Source organism: Microtus ochrogaster, chromosome 19 (genome assembly GCF_000317375.1).
Source record: "Microtus ochrogaster isolate Prairie Vole_2 chromosome 19, MicOch1.0, whole genome shotgun sequence".
In the NCBI taxonomy this organism is placed as follows: domain Eukaryota; kingdom Metazoa; phylum Chordata; class Mammalia; order Rodentia; family Cricetidae; genus Microtus; species Microtus ochrogaster.
The window spans coordinates 32,021,032-32,040,421 of NC_022021.1; the positions used below are offsets into that span (position 1 = coordinate 32,021,032).

Consider the following 19,390-nt stretch of genomic DNA (forward strand, 5'->3'; position numbering starts at 1 on the left):
GCCACCACTTATTCTTTTTATAGCTCACAGTATTCTGTGGTGTAGATAAACTATATGCTATTTAGCCACCTATCAGTCGATGAACATGGCTGTTTTTAGTTTGTTGTTGCAAACAGCTGTGTTTGTGAACATGTATGCTTGGTTTTGTGTAAACAAGGTTTTCGTTCATCTGGGTATTTACCTAGAAGTGGAAGGGTTGGATCATGTGGAAATTCTGTTTAATGCTATGAGAAACTGACAAGCTGTGTTCCTAAGTGTCTTCATCTTTTGAATCCCTGCAAATACTATATGAAAGTTTACATGTCTTTACATCCTTGACAATGTTTGTCACTAGAATTTTTATTAAAGCCACCATGAGCGGTTGTGAAGTGGTGTCTCTATAGAATGCCTCCTTTTCTTTTTCTTCAGTGTTGGGCTCAAACCCAGGTCTCTGCAAATGCAGGTACTCCACTGTGGATTGGAGTGTTAGCTCAGTGGGTAAGAGCACCGGCTGCTCTTCCAGAGGTCCTGGGTTCAATTCCCAGCACCCACAAGGCAGCTCACAACTGCCTATAATTGTAGCCTCATGGGATCTGATGCCCCTTCTGGTGTGCTGATTCATGTACACACAGCTCCATATACATAAAATTCATAAAGAACTAGACAAGAGTTTACCACTGAACTACACCCCCAGGCACACTTTATATATTCTGCCTTACTTAGTTCCTGTGTCTCATCAACTTCACAAAAACTGTGGATATGTGTGTGTCTCTGGCCCACTGTCATGACCCTACTTCTTGGCACAATGGCTACTACAGAAAACAAGTATAAATACTTGTTTGATGACTGAATAAAGGGTAATAAAAATAACCCTTGCTTGTAATTTGCCAGATGTGCTATGTAGAGCAGATCACTTCATTTCCTAGAAACTCTCTTTTCTCCAGTGAGATAGGGGTCTCAGTCTGGATTCCCTAGAAAGCAACGGTGAAACAAAGGCTTTTAGTGGAGCAGTTTTCCTAAAGGAGGGGCCAGGGATCAGGAGGAGGGACTGGAAGAGTGGTTAAGCTTCTGAGAAGTTATGTAACCTATTTTCCAGCAATCCATTAGAGAGGCCCGATTTGGTGGTGCTGTGTGTCTGTGATCCTAGATCTGGGGAGCCCAAGACAGGAGGAGTGTGAGTTTGAAGCTAGCCACGGCTACACAAAGAGTTCCCAGGCCAACCTGGGAACACAATAAAACAAAACTCATTGGGCGACAGAAGGGTAAGAAGTAGGTATTAACTTTAATTTTCTAAGATTCTAGAATCGCCACACAGACATAGGTGTGACTCCCCAGGCTGCAATTTGATGGTTGGAGCCCACAAGGAATTGTCCAGCGCAGCAGCAGACTTACCCTGGAAGGTTGGGGGGGGGGTGTGACTAGAAAACACACCTGGCACATATTTAGCAATCACTCAATAAAAAAGTCACTGTCACTATTAGCAATAAATATTTGTTTCTTAAATCTTCCTCTCCCCTTCCTTTTTCCCCCCTCTTTACTTTTTCCTTTCCTCTCTTTCTTCTTTTTTTCCCCTCTTACCGAGGTGATTTTGAAATGTGCAAAAAAAAAAAAAATCAGTGGAGAAATAACAGAAACAACACAGGAGAAAAAAAAAGCCGCAAAATTGATATGAAGTTTGAATTGGAGGATAATGTATTGGCGTTTGAATAGACAGAACCAGAACCTAAGAGATGTGGTTGTTAGGGTGTGGGCAACCAAGAGTTGAAAAGGCATGTAGGTTAGACCACATTTTTTTTCATTGGAGGAGTCCTGAAGTTTGGGCCACACCTCAAGGTGAAGGTGATTAGGTATTACATTTAAAAAAAATTGTGGCCAGGTGGTGGTGGTGTTCCCCTTTAATCCCAGCACTTGGCAGGCAGAGGCAAGAGAAACCATGTTTTGAAAAACAAAAAAGAAGCAAACAACAAAAACGAACAGCAAAAAAATTGTTTCTGGGACAAGGTTTCTTACTGGGACCTAGGGGCTCGCCTAGACTCACAGCAAGAAAGCCTCCAGGATTCTGTCTCTGCTGCCCCAGAGCCAGTTTCTAAGTTGTCTTCAAGTTCTCTGCCCGCTGGTCACCTCCCCAGCGAGGCTTTTCATTTTACATTTTAAAACGCCCACAAGGAGAGGAGCCACTCAGCTGAGCAGGCACAGCCTGTCCACAGCTTTGTACCTTTCAGATTTAACCTATTGAGTTAAACAATCAGTTAATTTACAAAGAAGCATTTAAAGTCACCTGGCGAAGATTTAGCAGAGTTGAAAGAACAAAAAGATGATGATGTGAATGGGAGAAACTGGCCGAGGACAAACTGTTTCTGCAGGAAAAAGAGAAGGTAGCTTGGGGCTGTGGGTGGGAGGGACCTACTGGGACTTACTGTCCTTTTAGGAGCTGAAACAATGTATTTATGGAGAGGAAGAATTTGTCTAATAAAACTCGCTTACTCACTGCCAGTGGTTATTGTTTATTTTAAATAACACTGGACGGCTCTACGATCCGGTTTCTGGGTAATGTTTTTTCACAAGTTCCACCCTTCTGCTCCTCCAAAGCCCTCTCTGGTTTGGCAGCTTTCCTTTTCACTTGATTTGCACAAAATGCCAAGCACGCCAAGAAGATTTAACCTAGTAATTACATCGAAAGAGATTTAGGACTACAAAGACGTGGCATGAAACTCAAGAGGTTTAGTGTCGCCATAAAAGGATCCTAACTGTACAATGCTTCCTGCGCCCTGGCTACTTTACAGCCCTAGCTGGACGCAGGAAATAAAGTTTTACAAACACAACTCGTTGATTTGTTTAACCTCTCTACAATGGAACACAGTACATGAACACTTTTAGACGCCTGAGTGTAGATGGCTTCCTTTAAGCCAAGGAGTCCCACAGGCAGCGAGCCAAGTCCTTCTTAATACGTCGTGGGGACCCGGGCCACTTGGGCTTAGGAGCAGCCTCTGAGGACTGATAGGGATGCTAAGGGCTCGGCGGGGTCCGCCCTCCCGTGGCCTCTGCTTCCGGGATCCAGGAGAGGCCTGGCTGGTCGCTGGAGCCACGTCGGACCGTGAAGGAAAAGGGAGAGGAAGATGACAGCGGAGTCCGACACCGCTCCGGACCTCCAGTCCCTGACCCGAGTGACACCAGGACGGCTGGAAGCCCCGCAGTCCCCCGGGGTAGGAGGCGGCCAGCCACGCCCCTCGCTCGCTCCGCTTCCGGCACCCCGGCCCGCCCCGCGGCGGCGCTGCCACATCCTCCGGTGACGTCAGCGCGCGCCGCCATATTGGGAAGCGCCGCCACCGCCGCCGCTGCCGCCGCCGCCTCCGCTCGGGATCTTGGGCTGTGTGGGGCCACGACCGCGGGCGGAAGGCACCCTTGTGTACCCCGCCGACTCCCGGCCCGCCGGCTTCGCCCAGCCCCGGCTCCTCATGACCGCCTTCGGCCCCGCAGCCCACGGACATCGCCCCAGCGCCGAGGATTAACACGGAAGCACCTGGGGCCGGGGCTGTGAGGGAGAGCCGGCCGGTCCCGCGTCCCTGTCGGTCCGGCGCGGCGCTTCGGCCGGAGCCATGACCTCGCTGACCCAGCGGAGCTCGGGCCTGGTGCAGCGGCGCACCGAGGCCTCCCGGAACGCTGCCGACAAGGAGCGGGCGGCGGGAGGCGGCGGCGGCAGCGGCGAGGACGAGGCGCAGAGCCGCCGCGACGAGCAGGACGACGACGACAAGGGCGACTCCAAGGAAACGCGGCTGACCCTGATGGAGGAGGTGCTCCTGCTGGGCCTCAAGGACCGAGAGGTGCGGGCGGACGGGCGAGCCGGGCGGGGTGGCGGCGGGGGCGCGGGCTCCAGGTGGGTCCCGGTGGGCGCTGGCCGAGGCCGCACCTGCCCCTGGCTCGGGAACCCAGTGGGCCGGAGCGCCCAACTTGTCCCGAGGAGTGTGGGGGTCAGCCCCGTCCGGCGGGGCCCTGTGCGTTCCGGATCCTCCCGGTACCGACCCCGAGGGCTTGGATCTCCTCTTCCTCCGTTCACAACACTCTTCCTTTTGAAATCTTGGCCGTCTTTGCCTTGCTTTCTTTCGCAAACGATTGCAGTTCCGACCTGAGACAGCTCGGTACACCCAAAGTCTCGGAGCCCCCCAGCGCTCCCAACTATTGAGTCTTGCTGTTGGAGCTACTTGCTGCCGGCCTCTTTTTATGTAAAACTTCAGTTACTCTGTGCTGTTGAGAATTAGCAAAGTTATTTTACTGGGTCTTGTTTAAAAAGTCAACGAAAATTGCTTTAAAACCTAGGAAGTAACTTTTTGGGTGAACTCGGTGTGAGAGAGAGATGAGTTAGGATTGCGGTTCGTTTATCCGTTGTCGCCCTTAGTTTTGCCATCTTAAGGGAGGGCTTTGTCGTGAAGTGCTGAGAATACCGGGTTTGTGATTTGATGAACGGCCGCAAAGATTTAGATAGGCTTAAATTGTATTCTGAATTTTGGAAGGGTCGTTCGCGCTCCAACCCCCCCCCCCAGAAATTTTACAGAGAAGTTGAAAACATGCTAGTGACCGTCTCTTTCCAACATCTGGACTCTGTAGTTAACGTTTCACCTTATTACATACCCATGCATTAAAGGAAGCGGTTATTTTTAAAGACAGACTTGCAGGTTTGGATATTTCATAAATCATGTATGATGAGGTGACCCGGAAGCTTGTTTCGTTTCAGTGTGGAAACTCTAGACAACACATTTTGCGAGTCAGACAGGTGTAAGTTTTCAGAATTCAGAAAGGACAGCAGAAAAACTCCAGTTCATACCTATAAAAAAAAAAGTTTTTAGTTCCCCAAACTTATCAGCGGTAGAAAGATGAGTTGTTTTGTTTTTTTTTTTTTTCTTCCCCTCCTGGACTGTTTGTGTTCCCCGGATATTATACTGTCCAGGGAAGTGAGTCTTGATGGAAATGGTCACGTGCCTCACGAGTAGTCATCTTGAAGACAATTGATGGCACTTGAAGACACTTGACTGTAAAGGGGCACACTACCTGTTTAATTACAGTTACTATGAGGAAAGCAGGTGACCTGTGTTTTCTTTTTGTTCTGCGATTTAAAAGCTAGGTGCTAATGCTGTAGTAACGCGATTTTAGAAGTATTCATTTAGAAAATATTAAGATTGAGAAAGTAGGCTTCTCAGTACTGCACATTGTTTTTTACTCCCCTTCCTCCTCTGCAACAAAACAGATTATGAGACATTTTTAGAAAATATAAGAAAAGCAAAAAAAAAAAAAGACTGTATTTCAGGGTTAGCATTTTGATTCCATATGGATAGATCTCCGTAAAGCTAAAACTTAACAAAACCTCCTTTTCGGTGTTGTCACACTGAGCCATAATGGCGAGAAAGCACCTTTTATTTTAGAGGCGTTACTCTGAATGTTTAAGCTAAAGCTGTCAACACTTTTCTGTGATTGGTTCCCATGAAGATAATTGGAAGAATTTGTTGAAATTTAATGATATTGCAACATATACATAGTTTGGGTTTTTTTTGAAGTTCTTTGATGCCAGGTAGTTGAAATCATCTGTTGTGATTATTTTGCATAAATAGTCTACTTCATAAGTCATGACCAAGATTCAGCCAGCAGACTCTTAGCTAATCTTTAGCCTTTTTTTTTTTTTTTGAGACAGGGTTTCTCTGTGTTGTTTTGGAGCCTGTCCTTGAACTAGCTTTTGTAGGCCAGGCTGACCTCAAACTCAGAGATCCGTGTGCTTCTGCCTTCATGTGCTGGGATTAAAGATGTGCATCACTACTGCCTGACTTTTTTTGCTTGTTTAAAAAAATATAGGCAAGTCCAAGAAGTGATAGTGTGCAGAAGGCTAGGATTTTGCATTGTCTTCTTGGTTTTAGAGATTCTCTTGTATATATTTCTTCTTCTCATTGAATGTATACATACCAGTAACCAGAACTATAAACTATCTATTCTTTTGGGGAGGTTCTCCCTTGCTCTTTTTGTTTTTAAAAGACAAAGGTCTTGGTGTGCAGTGTAGGTTGACTTCCAACTCCTGGTTTCCTGCCTCTCTTTCCCTAGTGCTAGAGTCATAGACGTACTTTATATTCCTTTAAGGACCAGAAGTTTTCTTACCTTGTCTCTAGGCACTTAAGCCTGTATTAGATTTTAGTTTGTTAAATTTGTTATTTACTAAAGTTTTAGGGGCTGGGAATATGACTTAGAAGGTAGAGAGTGCACTGCACGAAGTTCTGAATTTGATTCCCAGCTCTGCACGAACAGCTTGGTGGTTTATGCCTATAATCCCAGCAAGAATATCAGAAGTTCAGGGACATCTTCACCTACATAGTAAGTTGGAGTGTAGTAAGAGGATGGGCTACACAAATACAGAAGGACCTCCTACACCATTGGAGGTCAGTCTGAGCTATATGAGAAACCAGTTGGCTTTAGACTACTTAAAGAACTTGTTTAAAGACCTTATTAGGTCTTAAACTCAGGACAAATGGCTAACTGGGGTACCTATCAAAGCGGGTTTTGGCTGCCTGACTCTGTCAACATCACCAGTAACTGCCTGTTACAGAGTCCTAACTCCTCAGCACTTCCTACCCAGTCCCCAACCCTCAACCTTTCCAGCCCCTGAGCTTCTTGTCTACTGCTCTTTCTACATAACCCAGCCATTTGGGCTATTTGGTCTCTTGGCCGCTTGCTCCTGGGTCACTTCTAGCCTTTTGACTTCTGGTTCCTCTCCCAGGGGATCTCCTCACTCCTCTCACATGCCCAGGTTCAGTCTGGACCCTTCCACATGCCCCTGCCTGTTTTTATCTACAATAAACCTTTCCTCAACCTATACCTAGCCACAGCATTCAGTCCTGACAATTGATTTTTTTTTTTTAATTCAAGTTGGCATTTCAGTTTTTTTCTTTCCTTGAAACACCTGTACCTGGGACTCTTTAAGGGGTTCTGGCACTACGTCTGGGTGAAGTGTATGGTATTTAGAAGCCACTCACTACTAGAGTGTCAGATAGGTTCACCCATGAGGTCAAATTAAGTAATTAGCAGGATTTCTTTGAATGGTGTGGGGCAGAACAAGTGGTAGGTATTTTTCTTTCCGTTATTTATTTGTGCTTTTTTCATAGATGCATCTACTAGAGTAATTTAGCGTACTTCAATAAGAATTACCTTAAATAACCAAAATTATAATTTTTCTTTTGTTTTAGAAGGTTAAATTCAAGGGCCTCACACATACTGTACCACCACTAACTTTTGAGTTACTTTATTGTGACAGATCTAAATACTTGAGGTTGGATTTGATCATTTCATTTCCTTAGCTATTTAAAGATTTACTTATTTTTCTTTTACGCATATGACTGTTTTGCCCATGCTTGTGTGTATGCACATCTAGAGTGTGTTCTTGATGCCTGAAGAGTCCAGAAGAGGGCATCAGATCCCCTAGTTACAGATGATTGTAGGCTGCTCTGTGGGTCCTTAAAATTGAACCTGGGTCTTCTGGAACAGTGGCCACCAGTGCTCTTAACTACTGAGCTATCTCTCCAGCCCAAATTTGACTATTTAAAATGTCCAGTTTAATTTGGGAAGATAGCAGGGTTGGTAAAGTGGTCGCCACAAAATACAAGGTTCTGAGTTTACTACCCAGCACTCAAGTGAAAAGCTGGGAGTGGTGTTGCAGAGACAGTGGCTCATTGCAGCCCCTGAACCAGCCATCCTCTAAGCTCCAGACCAGTGTGAGACACTGTCTGAGAAAACAAGGTGGTTGGCATCTGACGGTAACACCGAAGTGACCTCTGGCCTCTACATGATCATCATGCACACATAACTGCACATACAGTAAAAGAAGAAAAAGGTATGCTGTTGAATATAAGTGAGGCTTTGTAGTCTTCCTTTGCTTTACATACTTGTAAAAGTTTCACAATTTTCATAAAAAGTGGGAAAATGGTCACTTCAAGTGCTTTAGATTGTGCTTTTGTGACTCTTACTGTTTACTAGAGTAAACTTCTCTTACACTTTTCGTTTTGTCTTGCTGGGGGAGGGGTGAGATTCTCCATTGTGTTTAGCCCCAGAGTTGCTCCTTCTTTCCTTTCTTCCTTCCTGTTCCTCCCCTCCCTTCCCTTCCCCTCCCCTCCCCTCCCCTCCCTTCCTTTCATTTTGAGACAGGGTCTCTCTACATAGTCCTGGCTATCCTGGAACTCTGTAGATCAGTCTGGCCTTGAACTCACAGAGATCCTTCAGCTTCTGCCTCCCGAGTACTGGAACTAAATAAATTTGGGTGCTGCAAAGATTGCTTCTTTTTGTTTTCTTGAACCCTCTCTGGATCCTCCTGCCTCTGCCTCTCAAATGTTAGGGTGATTGACAGCTTTAGGAGAGCTTCTTATTGAAGTGTCTTCTGTTCTTTTGCACTGTAACTAGACTTGTCCAGGCAGTGGTTCTCCCCAGAGTCTTTGGAGGAAAAAGTAGTAGCCTTGGGGAGGGGGTGGTATTCTGTAGACCCTTTCAGAACAGTATTCTTGTGTGTATCGTGTTCTCAAACATGGTTCTTTGAGTTTTCTTCCTGATCTTCTGGTGCTGTCTTTTTCTACTGTCATTTTATTTTTGTCATTTTATTTTTGTTTTTTAGTCACCTGATTTTCTAAGTTTTAATAGCCTTTAGTAACATCCCCTTTAAAGACAGCATGTCTAATGCTTAGAAGAACTCTATTGCAGTAACTCTTGAAGTAAGTAGTGATTAGCTGTATTTGGAGAAAAGATGGTAATTGGCAGGACTCAAATTTATTGTATAGCCTGGGCAGTTCTTGAATCTGAGGACTGTTCTTGAATTTGTGATCCGCCCCCTCCCTACCTTCCTAGTATTGTGATGACAAGATGTGCTGCCAGGCTTAGCTTGGAAGTTTATAAGATGGAACTGACTTTGTGTGTTTTTCACAGTGTCCAAAAATGAGTTCTTTTTGAAATGAATCCTTGGGATACAGTACTCACTTACCAAGATCTATAACTGTTTTGTAAAAATAAAAATTACCTCTATATATACAATTAATGTATAACAGCTCTACTCTCAAATCTATAAGCCAATAGTTATTCATCATGTTTTCAGAACTTCAAGATGTGCTAAAAGTTGGTAGTAATTAAAAATCTAGTAAAATAATTTTGAATTTTATGATTCCTTTTTTTCTCTTCTCTCCCCCCCTTCTTCTCCCCTTCTTCCAAGGCAAGTGGATCTCCCACCTCCTCTCCAGTGCTCGCTCCCTCCCTCCCTCCCTTTTGGTCTTTTGAGACAGGGTTTCTCTGTATCTCTGGCTGTCCTGAAACTCATTCTGTAAATCAGGCTGGCATCGAACTCGCAGAGATCTGCCTGCCTCTGCCTTCCTGAGTGCTAGTATTAAAGGTATATGCCACCACTGCCTGGCTATGATTCCTTTTCTAATACTAATTATATTCCCTTGATATTTTTGAAGGGTTTGCATTTTCATCTCTTTAAGTCAAGTATGAAGTTTATAGCCTATATGAAAAATAAGCGGGAAAGAGTGCAGCCTGTTAGCACACTGTGCTGTTGCAGGGTAACCTTGTATATACACTACAGCATTATAATGTAGCATGCTCTAACATACACAGACTTAAAGAAAACAGGATATTTCTCTTCTTTCATAAGCTGCAGAGTTGAGGTACAGCTAATGGGGCCTGGGAGATGGCTCAGGGTAAAGTACTGGCAGTGCCAGCGGAGGATCTCAGTTTGGATAGCCCCAGCATGCGCTCATAGAGCTGGGTCTGGGCAAGGCCCTTCTGTAATTCTAGTGCTCCTGAATCAAGATGGGTGCTAGAGACAGGAGTATCCCTAGAAGCTTACAGGCTAAATAGCCTGGTGTGTTCAGCAATGAACAACAAAAACCTTGTCTCAAGAAAGGTGGGAAGGGGTCCAGTGAAGATGGATCAGTTGATAAAGGCCATTGCCACCATACCTGATTTTGACCAAATGATAGAACAGAACTCCACCAAGTTGTGCTCTGACCTACAATAAAGTGGTGTGTGTTAATGTGTGTCCCCTGAAAATAATAAATAAATATGATAAAATCTGAGTGATAGACAGCAAGGACTGACATTTGAAGTTGATCCTGGAACTACACAAACGGTGGACAGTCACACTCACTTGTGTATGCATACATGAGGTAGGGGTAGAAAACAGTACAGTGGCACTGTCTTTCCTCTTCCTATTTTGATGGTGCTGGGGATTTAACCCAGGGCCTTGCACCTGCTAAGCAAGCAGCACCCTGAAGCCAAACTACATATTCATGCCTAAAGTTAATGTATTTTTAAACTTAAGTTATATTTGGTTTACTTGGTTTATTAGAGAAAGTGTTTAGTTGGCATCAACAGATATAGTTTAGAAATTTTGCTTGTACAGTTGACTTATCTCACCTTGACCTATACCCGTGACTCAGTAAATATTCTAAGTAAATCATACACTTAACACAAAATTATTCCCAAGAGAATGAATACTGATCTTGGAGGTGGTGCTGGAAAAACTTCATGTTTAAAGCATAGCCATCCAGCATGTAAATTTAGTGTGTAGCTCACCTTATGGTTCATGAGGGAAGAGATAGTGGGGACAGTGGAAACTGGCCAGGGGACAATAAAATAAGTCTTATGCGAGTTTGCACTTAAGTCACTTGAGAAACTTTTTGTTTTGTTTTGTTTTTTGGTGTATGTGGTGAGATTGGCTCCCAGAGCCTTGGCATCCTACCTGAATCATCTGAGTGAGCTACATCCCTAGACCTAGAAAGGGGCAGTGGGGACATGTCTGACCACTTAGGAGGCTGATGCAGGGGGACTACTGATTTCACCAGTTGGAGGCTAGTCTGTGCAACACAATGAGCTTCTTTCTCAAAGAACAACAAACTATTGAGAGGAATTTTATTTATAACAGAATTTGGCTGAGATTAGTAGGTTGAGGAACACTTTAGCATATACACTATAGAAAATTATGAATTAAAATTTTAAGGAAAATGTTATTTTAGGTGACCATGTGAAGAGAACATGTATCTGTCCACCCTTGGCTTTTTGAGAAAGACTAGAGATTGAAGGGCTTACATGTCGGCTGCTGGTGGTTACTGTCACCATTTCTTGGTTGGGACTGAAAGAACGTAGGGCCTTGTGCCTGCTATATATATTCTTAAGGGTTTTACCTTCAAGTGACAGCCCTTACCCTAAATCCATTTTCTTTTTCATTTAAATATTTATGTGTAAGTGTTTTGCTTCCGTGTGTGTAAGTGCAGCGTGTGCATGCCTGGTGCCCTAGGAGATCAGAAGAGGGCATCAGATCCTCTGGAATTAGAGTTTTGTGCATAGTTGTGAGCCAGCATGTGGGTCCTAAGAACTGAACCTGGGTATTCTGCAAAAACAGGTGTCCTTAACTGCGGAAACCTTCCCAAACCTCTATTCTAGTTTCTTAAATGCAATGTTAAATAGTTTTATACTGTAAAAAAAAAAAAACAAAAACAAAAAACAAAAAATCCTCCCAGGCAGAGGCAGGTGGATCTCTGTGAATTCAAGGTCAGACTGGTCTACAGAGTGAGTTACAAGGCAACCAGGGCTGTTACACAGAGAAACCCTGTCCGGAAAAACAAAACAACAAGAAATTAATTAGTTTGATCAGTTTTTGAGATTAAAACAGGTTTAACTGATATTTGTATTCCCAGTTAATGCAAATATATGTGTCAGTTCTTTGCTAGGTGCTGATGTTTCAAAGATTTTTATTTTAGACTTTTAATTGACATATAGTCTACATAGGAGACAAGATCTCCAGACAATTTCATTGTGATTGGATGCTGACTTTAGAGGAAATGAGGGTGTAGACTAGGACTCGGGAGGAAGCCTCAGATCAGGAGCCACAAGACTGCTATCCTAGTTATATTTCTGTTGCTGTGATAAACACCGTCACTAAAGGCAACTTGGAGAGGAAAGGGTTTATTTCAACTTACAGTTGTCACTAAGGGAGGGCAGGACAGAAATATAGGCAGGAACTTTGAGTCAGGGATTGAAGCAGAGCCCATCTGGGATGCCGGCTTATTCTTCCTGGCTTGCTAAGTTTGCTTTCTTACACACCCCAAGACCACCTGCCCAGGAATGGTACCACCCACAGTGGGCTGGATCCTTCCACATCGATCATCAAATAAAAAAAAAAAAAACCTTACAGGCTTGCTTATAGGCTGGTTTTATGGGGGGGGGGGCATTTTCTCAATTTAGGCACTCTTTTCTGGAGGCTCTAGTTTGTGTCAAGTTAGCAAAAAAATCTAACCAACACAAACTATCCATGGTTTTTCACTTACAGCCTTGCCTTTCTTAACTTCCAGTTGGAAGACCTAAGCTAAATGTTTTGAATTCTTAAGCCTCTTTGTTTGCTGGGCAAAACAGACCTCTGTTTGTGGTCTGTCCCGTAACTTGTTAATAGGACTCAAGGGCTGCTATATTACTTAGACTAAAAAATACTTTTTTTTTTTTTTTTTTTGTTTTTCGAGACAGGGTTTCTCTGTGGCTTTGGAGCCTGTCCTGGCACTAGCTCTGTAGACCAGGCTGGTCTCGAACTCACAGAGATCCACCTGCCTCTGCCTCCCGAGTGCTGGGATTAAAGGCGTGCGCCACCATCGCCCGGCTAAAAAATACTCTTGATTGATTCCTTCTCTTCTTCCCTCTTACCCTTTCAGTGCTGTGTAGTATGAAAGAGCAGCCGGACTGCGTTCTGCCACCCTGCTAGCTTTACCCCGAAATAATTACACCGAAACTGTATTCTTTTAAACACTGCCTGGCCCATTAGTTCTAGCCTCTTATTGGCTAGCTCTTACATATTGATCTAACCCATTTCTAATATTCTGTGTAGCACCACGAGCTGGCTTACCAGGAAAGATCTTAACCTGTGTCTGTCTGGAGCAGGAGAATCATAGTGACTGCCTGACTCAGCTTCTTTCTCCCAGCATTCTGTTCTGTCTACTCCGCCTATCTAAACTGCTGTCCTATCAGGGCCTAGGCAATTTCTTTATTAATTAACCAATGAAAGCAACAGTTTAGAAAGAAATCACTCCCACATCAGTGCTGGGGATCAGACTCTGACCCTGAGCATGCTAGGCAAGTGCTCTATTACTGAGCCCAGCTTCCATTCTTGTCGTTATTTCCTGACCATCTTGGACTTGATAAGTAACTGAATGAGTCAGATAATCATTATATTATCTACCTTTTCACTGCAGCTCCTAATTATGGATGAGTGTGCATATGTAAAGCATCCCCCTTTCTGTAATCTCAGACCATCTGGGTGGGAAATCTGAGAACCTGAAGTATTTTTGGTTTCTTTTCCCTAGATGTAAGCCCAGTCTGTGTTTGTTTTCATTATTTCTCTTTTCCAGAATACTGTTCATTCTTCCTGAGTTATCAGGAGCTCCTGAACTTCCAGAGTCAGTGACTTTTGTGACAGCTGCGTTGTACTAAGTGCCAAGTGGAGTTGGCGTGCAGTGAGTCTTGTTTCCTATCCTTCTGGTTCCAGAGGAAAGTTTGAGAGATGTCTGGCCTCTCTGCCCTTGTTGGAATCAGCTCCTCCCACATTTGATTTTTTCATTTCTTCTTTGGTGCTTTGTTTTTTTAGGGGAAGAAAATAATCCTTACTATCTTGAAAGCCAGAATCTTCACAGACGGTGATTAGGTCAGGATTCTACAACCTTTAAAAATTACTTAAGAAAATAACATCTATATTTATTTGTGTGGGTGTGCAACACATGGGCTACTGTATGGAGGCCAGAAGACAGCTTGTGGGAGTTGTTCTCTTCTTCCATTGTGCGAATTCTGGGGATCAAACTTAGGTTACCAGGTCTTGGGTTGCGAGCGCTTTTACCCACTGTTTGTTTTTGAGACAGGGTCTCAGGTAGCCCAGGCCGGGCTTCAGCTCTGTGTAGCTCAGGAGGTCCTTGAACTGCTTGAACTAGTGATTCTTCTGCCTCTACTTTTGGAATATTGAGATTGCAACCACTGTCTTATGCAGGCACTTCACTTGCTTTATGCCATGCTGGGGATAGGCAGATCTCCCAATTGAGCTAAATCCCTGATTCTGGTTCACAGTCCTTTCAAGGTTTTTTTTATGTATTAAGTAAACAATGGGAAAGCTATACATTTCAAAGAGAGCAAGCAGATGGTATATGGGATGATTTGTAAGGGAGGGAAAAGGAAAGAGGGAAATGATACAATTTTATTATAAAATTAAAAATAATTTAAAAAATGTAATTCATGTGTTTGGTGGGTTGGGGCCTGTGCCTGTAATCTGGTTGGCCATTAAGCTCCCAGGAACCACCTGTGCTAAGGTTACAGGCACAACTGGCTCTCAGGTCCTAGATATTTGAACTCATGTCCTCGTGCTTTCATAAGTCAGCAGTGCTGTGCACTGAGACATCTTCCCAGTCCCTAATCCCCCCTTATTTCCATGTTTCTTAAATTTTTTACAATGCTGAGGGCATTACCCCACCAGGTAAGTTCCTATTCCGGTACTGCATTCTTAGCTCTTCTTCTATGTCTAATTTGAGACAGGGCAGCCCAGACTCCTTGGTTCAAGTTATCCTCTGCTTCAGGCTCTCAAGTGTTTAGGCTGCAGGTGCTCTATGCTCCTGTACTTGGAGATGGTTGAGCACAGTGAAATATGGGCTGTGACATACCAGACAGAAAAAGACAGGACACACAGGAAGACTCTGTATGAGAAAGTTTATTCTTCTGAAAATAAGCGATTTATGCAGCTATAAAAGCAAAATTGTGTCAAAGTAAGTTATGATGGAGATTATGTATGGAATAAGGAACATAAAAATATTGGCATAGGTTGGCAAAATTCTGAAATTGGTACCAGAAGCTGTTGTGGGCTTTAAAGACAATGATAATAATACAGACAGGATTTTTGAAAGATGTGAGTGTAGAAAGGAGTGGAAAAACTGGAGACACCAAAGTCATTGGGCTCTTGGAGTGACTAAATGTGTTTCCAGTTACTTCTCTGTGCGCATGGACGTGTGCATTGTGGTGAGCATTTAGAGGTTGTATTATAACCTGTGAAAGTGGGTTCTCTTCACCTCGTGGGTCTGGAGGTATGTGGTTTGCTAACACCTATCTCAGTGGCCTGAAATTACCAGAATTTGTGAAATTTGATGCCAGTCTTGGGAGATTAAAGGATGCATATTTAAAATGTACACACATACAAATACACACACTCACATATGGGTATTTTGACTTGCTTTTTATGTCTACAACATATGCATGCAATTCCTCAAAAGAGGCAGAATTACTAAGATTTCATTATTACCATAGTTTATGGGAGAGAGGAAATAAGATGGTTCGGTTGAGTTTAAGGCATGAGTGTGGTAGAAATATGCCTTTTAAACAAAATTCAAGTAGTCTGTATGCTGTTTGGTGAGGTCCAAAGGATTGGAAGAGCCAGGCTTACTGAGATAGCCTTATATTCAGAGGCTGTGTTGAGAAACTGAGAGTTGGTATGTCAGTTGCAAATGTTTAATATTTCTAGTACTTGGCCTTTATTGTGTTACTGATAACATCTTATTTCCTTATAAGCTTGAATAGCTAGTCTTTTTCTTTTCTTGTTCCATTTTATCTGATTATACAGAAAAGTGGAACTAACCATTACTGTCAGCTGTTATTAACTGCTAATCCTTTTCTTACCTACTTAAAAAGTAGGTCATTGTGTATGTATGTATGCTTATATAGACAAAATGCCCATGGTCTCTGAGAAGGCGAAGTCCAGACATGAGTAGAAGAGATGTTTTTGAGGTTTCCCCAGACAGTTCCAAAACCAGCCCCAGAGCCAGCCACCCTAACTGTGGCAGCACCAGTCTTAATGAATCTGACTGCTATGTTGATGTCCCTTGAAACGGTGCCCCTTACTTTGGAAGTTGTGGCTAAGGGTTGAGTTAAGGTCTGAGGAAATGGGACTGTCAGGATCCTGAGGCTTTCATTTGTGAGTGTCTCTGGTCACTTCAGTAGCACTGCAGACACCATGGAGGCTGTATAGGTGAAGTTGGAGCAGGCATTGTATTTTAGGGGGTGAGGGACCAAGAAGAACTATTCCTAGGCATAAGAAACCAAGGTTGCTTTTTGAGACAGTCTTACTTTGTAACTCTGACTGGTTTGGAACTTGCTGTATAGACCAGACTGGCCTCAGTCACAGAGACCACTTACTTTGCTGTCATAGTTCTGTGATTAAAGAAGTGCACCCCACGCCTGGTCCTTGTTTTTAAATGTCTGTCTTTGTGTGCTGTATATGTTGAGTGCAGGTACCTTTGGTAGCCTACAGGTATTGGATACTCCTGGAACTAGAGTTACAGTCAGTTGAGAGTGATGTAGGTACTGGAGTCCAAACTCAGGTCCTCTGGAAAGAGCAGCATGTGCTCTTAACCACTGTTCTATCTCCTCAACTCTTCTGTTTTAGGTTTGCTAGCATCTCGCCTGACCAATACAGAATACTTGGGTTTCTTTTTGCATGCTCTGTTGTACGCTTTACCCTGTTTTAGATCCTTGCCATGTCTGGATTCTTGAAGTACATAACCCACTTTATTTTTGAATGCCTACCCTTCCCAATCTTAAAGTTTTAGGACATAGGGACTGCTGGGAAATAACTTTTTTAAATCACACTCCTAAAATTGTAATGCCTCGGATTGTTCAGTGGTCCTATGATCAAACTGAGGTCTGAGTTGTCTTGTTCACGAGTTGTCTTGTTCTCTAGTGCTTCATCACAGCTATCGGATTAGCCAGTACTCTCCTGAGTGTGGCTGACCTCTGAACTCTATTTCCCTTTTGTTGGATTGAGCCTCAAAGATGCCTGCTTCTTTACTCTCTGGAGAATTTCAAACCTCTGGAAGGTTGAATTGTTTGGCTTCTAGGAGTTGGGTACCACCTGCATACATCATTGATTCTTTATTCTCTCACAACTGTATATGTAAACACAGCTAGTTACTGAACTAAAAATGATACTGCCAGTTACTAGTCTTTCCGTAGATTTAAGCTACCTTATTAAAAATGGCTAACTTGCTATGCTAGAAAGAGGAACACACGTAAAACATGCTCTGAGTATGTAGTCCTCCAGTAGGCTCTTGTAATTCTTCTTTTAGAGAAACAAGGCCAAGTTTTTCTCTAGCTCCTCACTCTGAGTGCTTCCCCTGCTAGCTTGTGGTCTAGACCTTGCTGTGGATTCATTGGAGAACTGGGCTGGCTGAAGTTGGGTACAGTCACTTGGTACTCTCCTGATTTACTTTTCCCCTAAGAGACTTAATCCCATGTGGCATTGTTACTGGTCAGTTATACTACCAGTATAACTGTTCTTTTGGGTCTGTTTTACTCAGTCTTTAAAAAACAAAACCAAAAACTTCCTCTGGTAATTCCAAGATCATGCTTTTGTGATACAGGTTTACTAGGAGGTTATCAAAATACTGGGTTACTCTGTTGCTTGCTCTGCTTTTCTTGGCTTCATCTATCTGGTTTATTTCTGGTAAACCCCAGAAACTTAGGCACAGACTTTTTTTCTTTTCATTCATCTACTTTCCTATGTGAGTTAGCCAGTTTTTCATTAAATGTTACCCTGAACTCTGTAGTAAAGACCTTGTTTTGCTGACATCTCTGGGTGACTCATAACATGAAAATAGTTGGGACAGTCATATCTAGTCATATCTGCTATCCAGCAGCAAACGTAAACTGCTAACTCTGTCACCCTTTTCAGACTGGTCTGCTTGCCACACCCACCCGACTTCATGAAGTGCACTCTGCCTGTACTGTGGTGTTTCACCTAGGAACCCCATTTGTGTGTTCAGGCCTGTGAAAACTACACAGCTGTAATGTAATTTCATATGGAATCAATTCCCAAGCTTCTCAAGGCTTTAATTGCACCAGATCTCACTTGATTTCTATCAATTACTGTTTGAATTACTGCTCTGGCTGTCCTGGATCTCACTGTGGAGACAGCTGCTGTTCTGCATAGATCGCAGAGATCCACCCTGCCTCTTGCCTCTGACTCCTGAGTGCTGGGATTAAAAGGCGTGTGCTGGGATTAAAAGGCGTCCCATCATGCCTGACAAAACTCTTTTTGCTTTCGCCTTTTAGTTCCCTTTATCCAAATGCTCTCCTTCTAAAAGCTCTCATTAAAAGTGGTAGTTTGAGCCGGGCGATGGTGGCACACGCCTTTAATCCCAGAACTCGGGAGGCAGAGGCAGGCGGATCTCTGTGAATTAGAGACCAGCCTGGTCTACAGAGCTAGTTCCAGGACAGGCTCCAAAACCACAGAGAAACCCTGTCTCGAAAAACAAAACAAAACAAAAAAAAAGTGGTGGTTTGAGCCAAGTGGTGATGGTGTATGCCTTTAATCCCAGCATAGAGGCAGGCAGATCTTTGTGAGTTCCAGGACTGCCAGGACACACAAGAAACACTGTCTCAAAAAAACCAAAACCAACAACAATAAGTGGTAGTTAGGCTTGCACTTTAAGTCCCCACATCAATAGCGAAGTTCCGTGAACTCTGGTGGTCAGCCATTCTCTTAAAAATGAGCTGATCGCTTTAACCAGGGAGCCTTTCCTATGTAGCCCAGACTCGCTTGAATTCTGGAGGTATGAGCCACCATGCTGGGACTGGATTTTCACTTTAACTTATTTAAAAGTTTTAATTTATTTTGTGTGTATGGATGTTTTGATTTCATGTATGTCTGTACTATGTGTATGCTTGGTGCCCAAGGAGTCTAGAAGAGAGCATTGGGTCCCTGTTAAGTGGAGTTACAGTTTTGAGCCCCATGTAGATACTGGGAATTGAACTTCAGTTATATGTAAGGGCAGTAAACACTCTTATAGTCTCTGAGCCATCTTCCTAGCATGACCTTGAACTCTTAAGCCTTATCTCCAGTGCTAGAATTATAGCCAGGTGCTGTACTACCCTGCCCAGTTTGACTCTAAAGTTGTTGTTTATCCATATGTAAGAATATGTGGTAAAAAAAAAAAAAAACCCTCCCCACATCCTAGATTTACAATATACCAAGTGCACTTTTAGTGTCTTGTTATAAAAAGATACGCCTTGTAGAATATTTTAATTAGGCAAAGATACATTTGTTTGTGCTGTGGAATATTACTTTAGCTGTGTAAGGGTGTGCTGCACTTGTTTATGCCGCATTTGTTTAATGATATAAAGATGTCTTACATTTGTTTTGCTGCATTTGTTTCACCTTGCCTACCTACTTAAGGCACTTGATTGGTCTTTGGGCAGAGAGAATAAATAAGAGACATGTAGGCTAGAAAGGGGAAGAGAATGAGGGAGGAAAGAGAGACATGCCCTGGGCCAGAAGCCAGGCAGTGACTAGCCAGCTAGATAGGAGTAGGACATACAGGGGAAAAGGTAA

At 43.4% G+C, this 19,390-nt stretch overlaps 1 protein-coding gene across 1 annotated transcript in view; it reads left to right on the plus strand.

Moving 5' to 3' along the window:
- The first annotated feature begins 3,338 nt into the window (after positions 1-3,338).
- Positions 3,339-19,390, plus strand: part of Golph3 (golgi phosphoprotein 3) — a 28,872-nt gene continuing 12,820 nt past the window's right edge. The window contains exon 1 of the mRNA XM_005356744.2: positions 3,339-3,971. Coding sequence (XP_005356801.1) covers positions 3,576-3,971 — 396 coding nt within the window. The 5' untranslated portion in view covers positions 3,339-3,575. The remainder of the gene's footprint in view (positions 3,972-19,390) is intronic.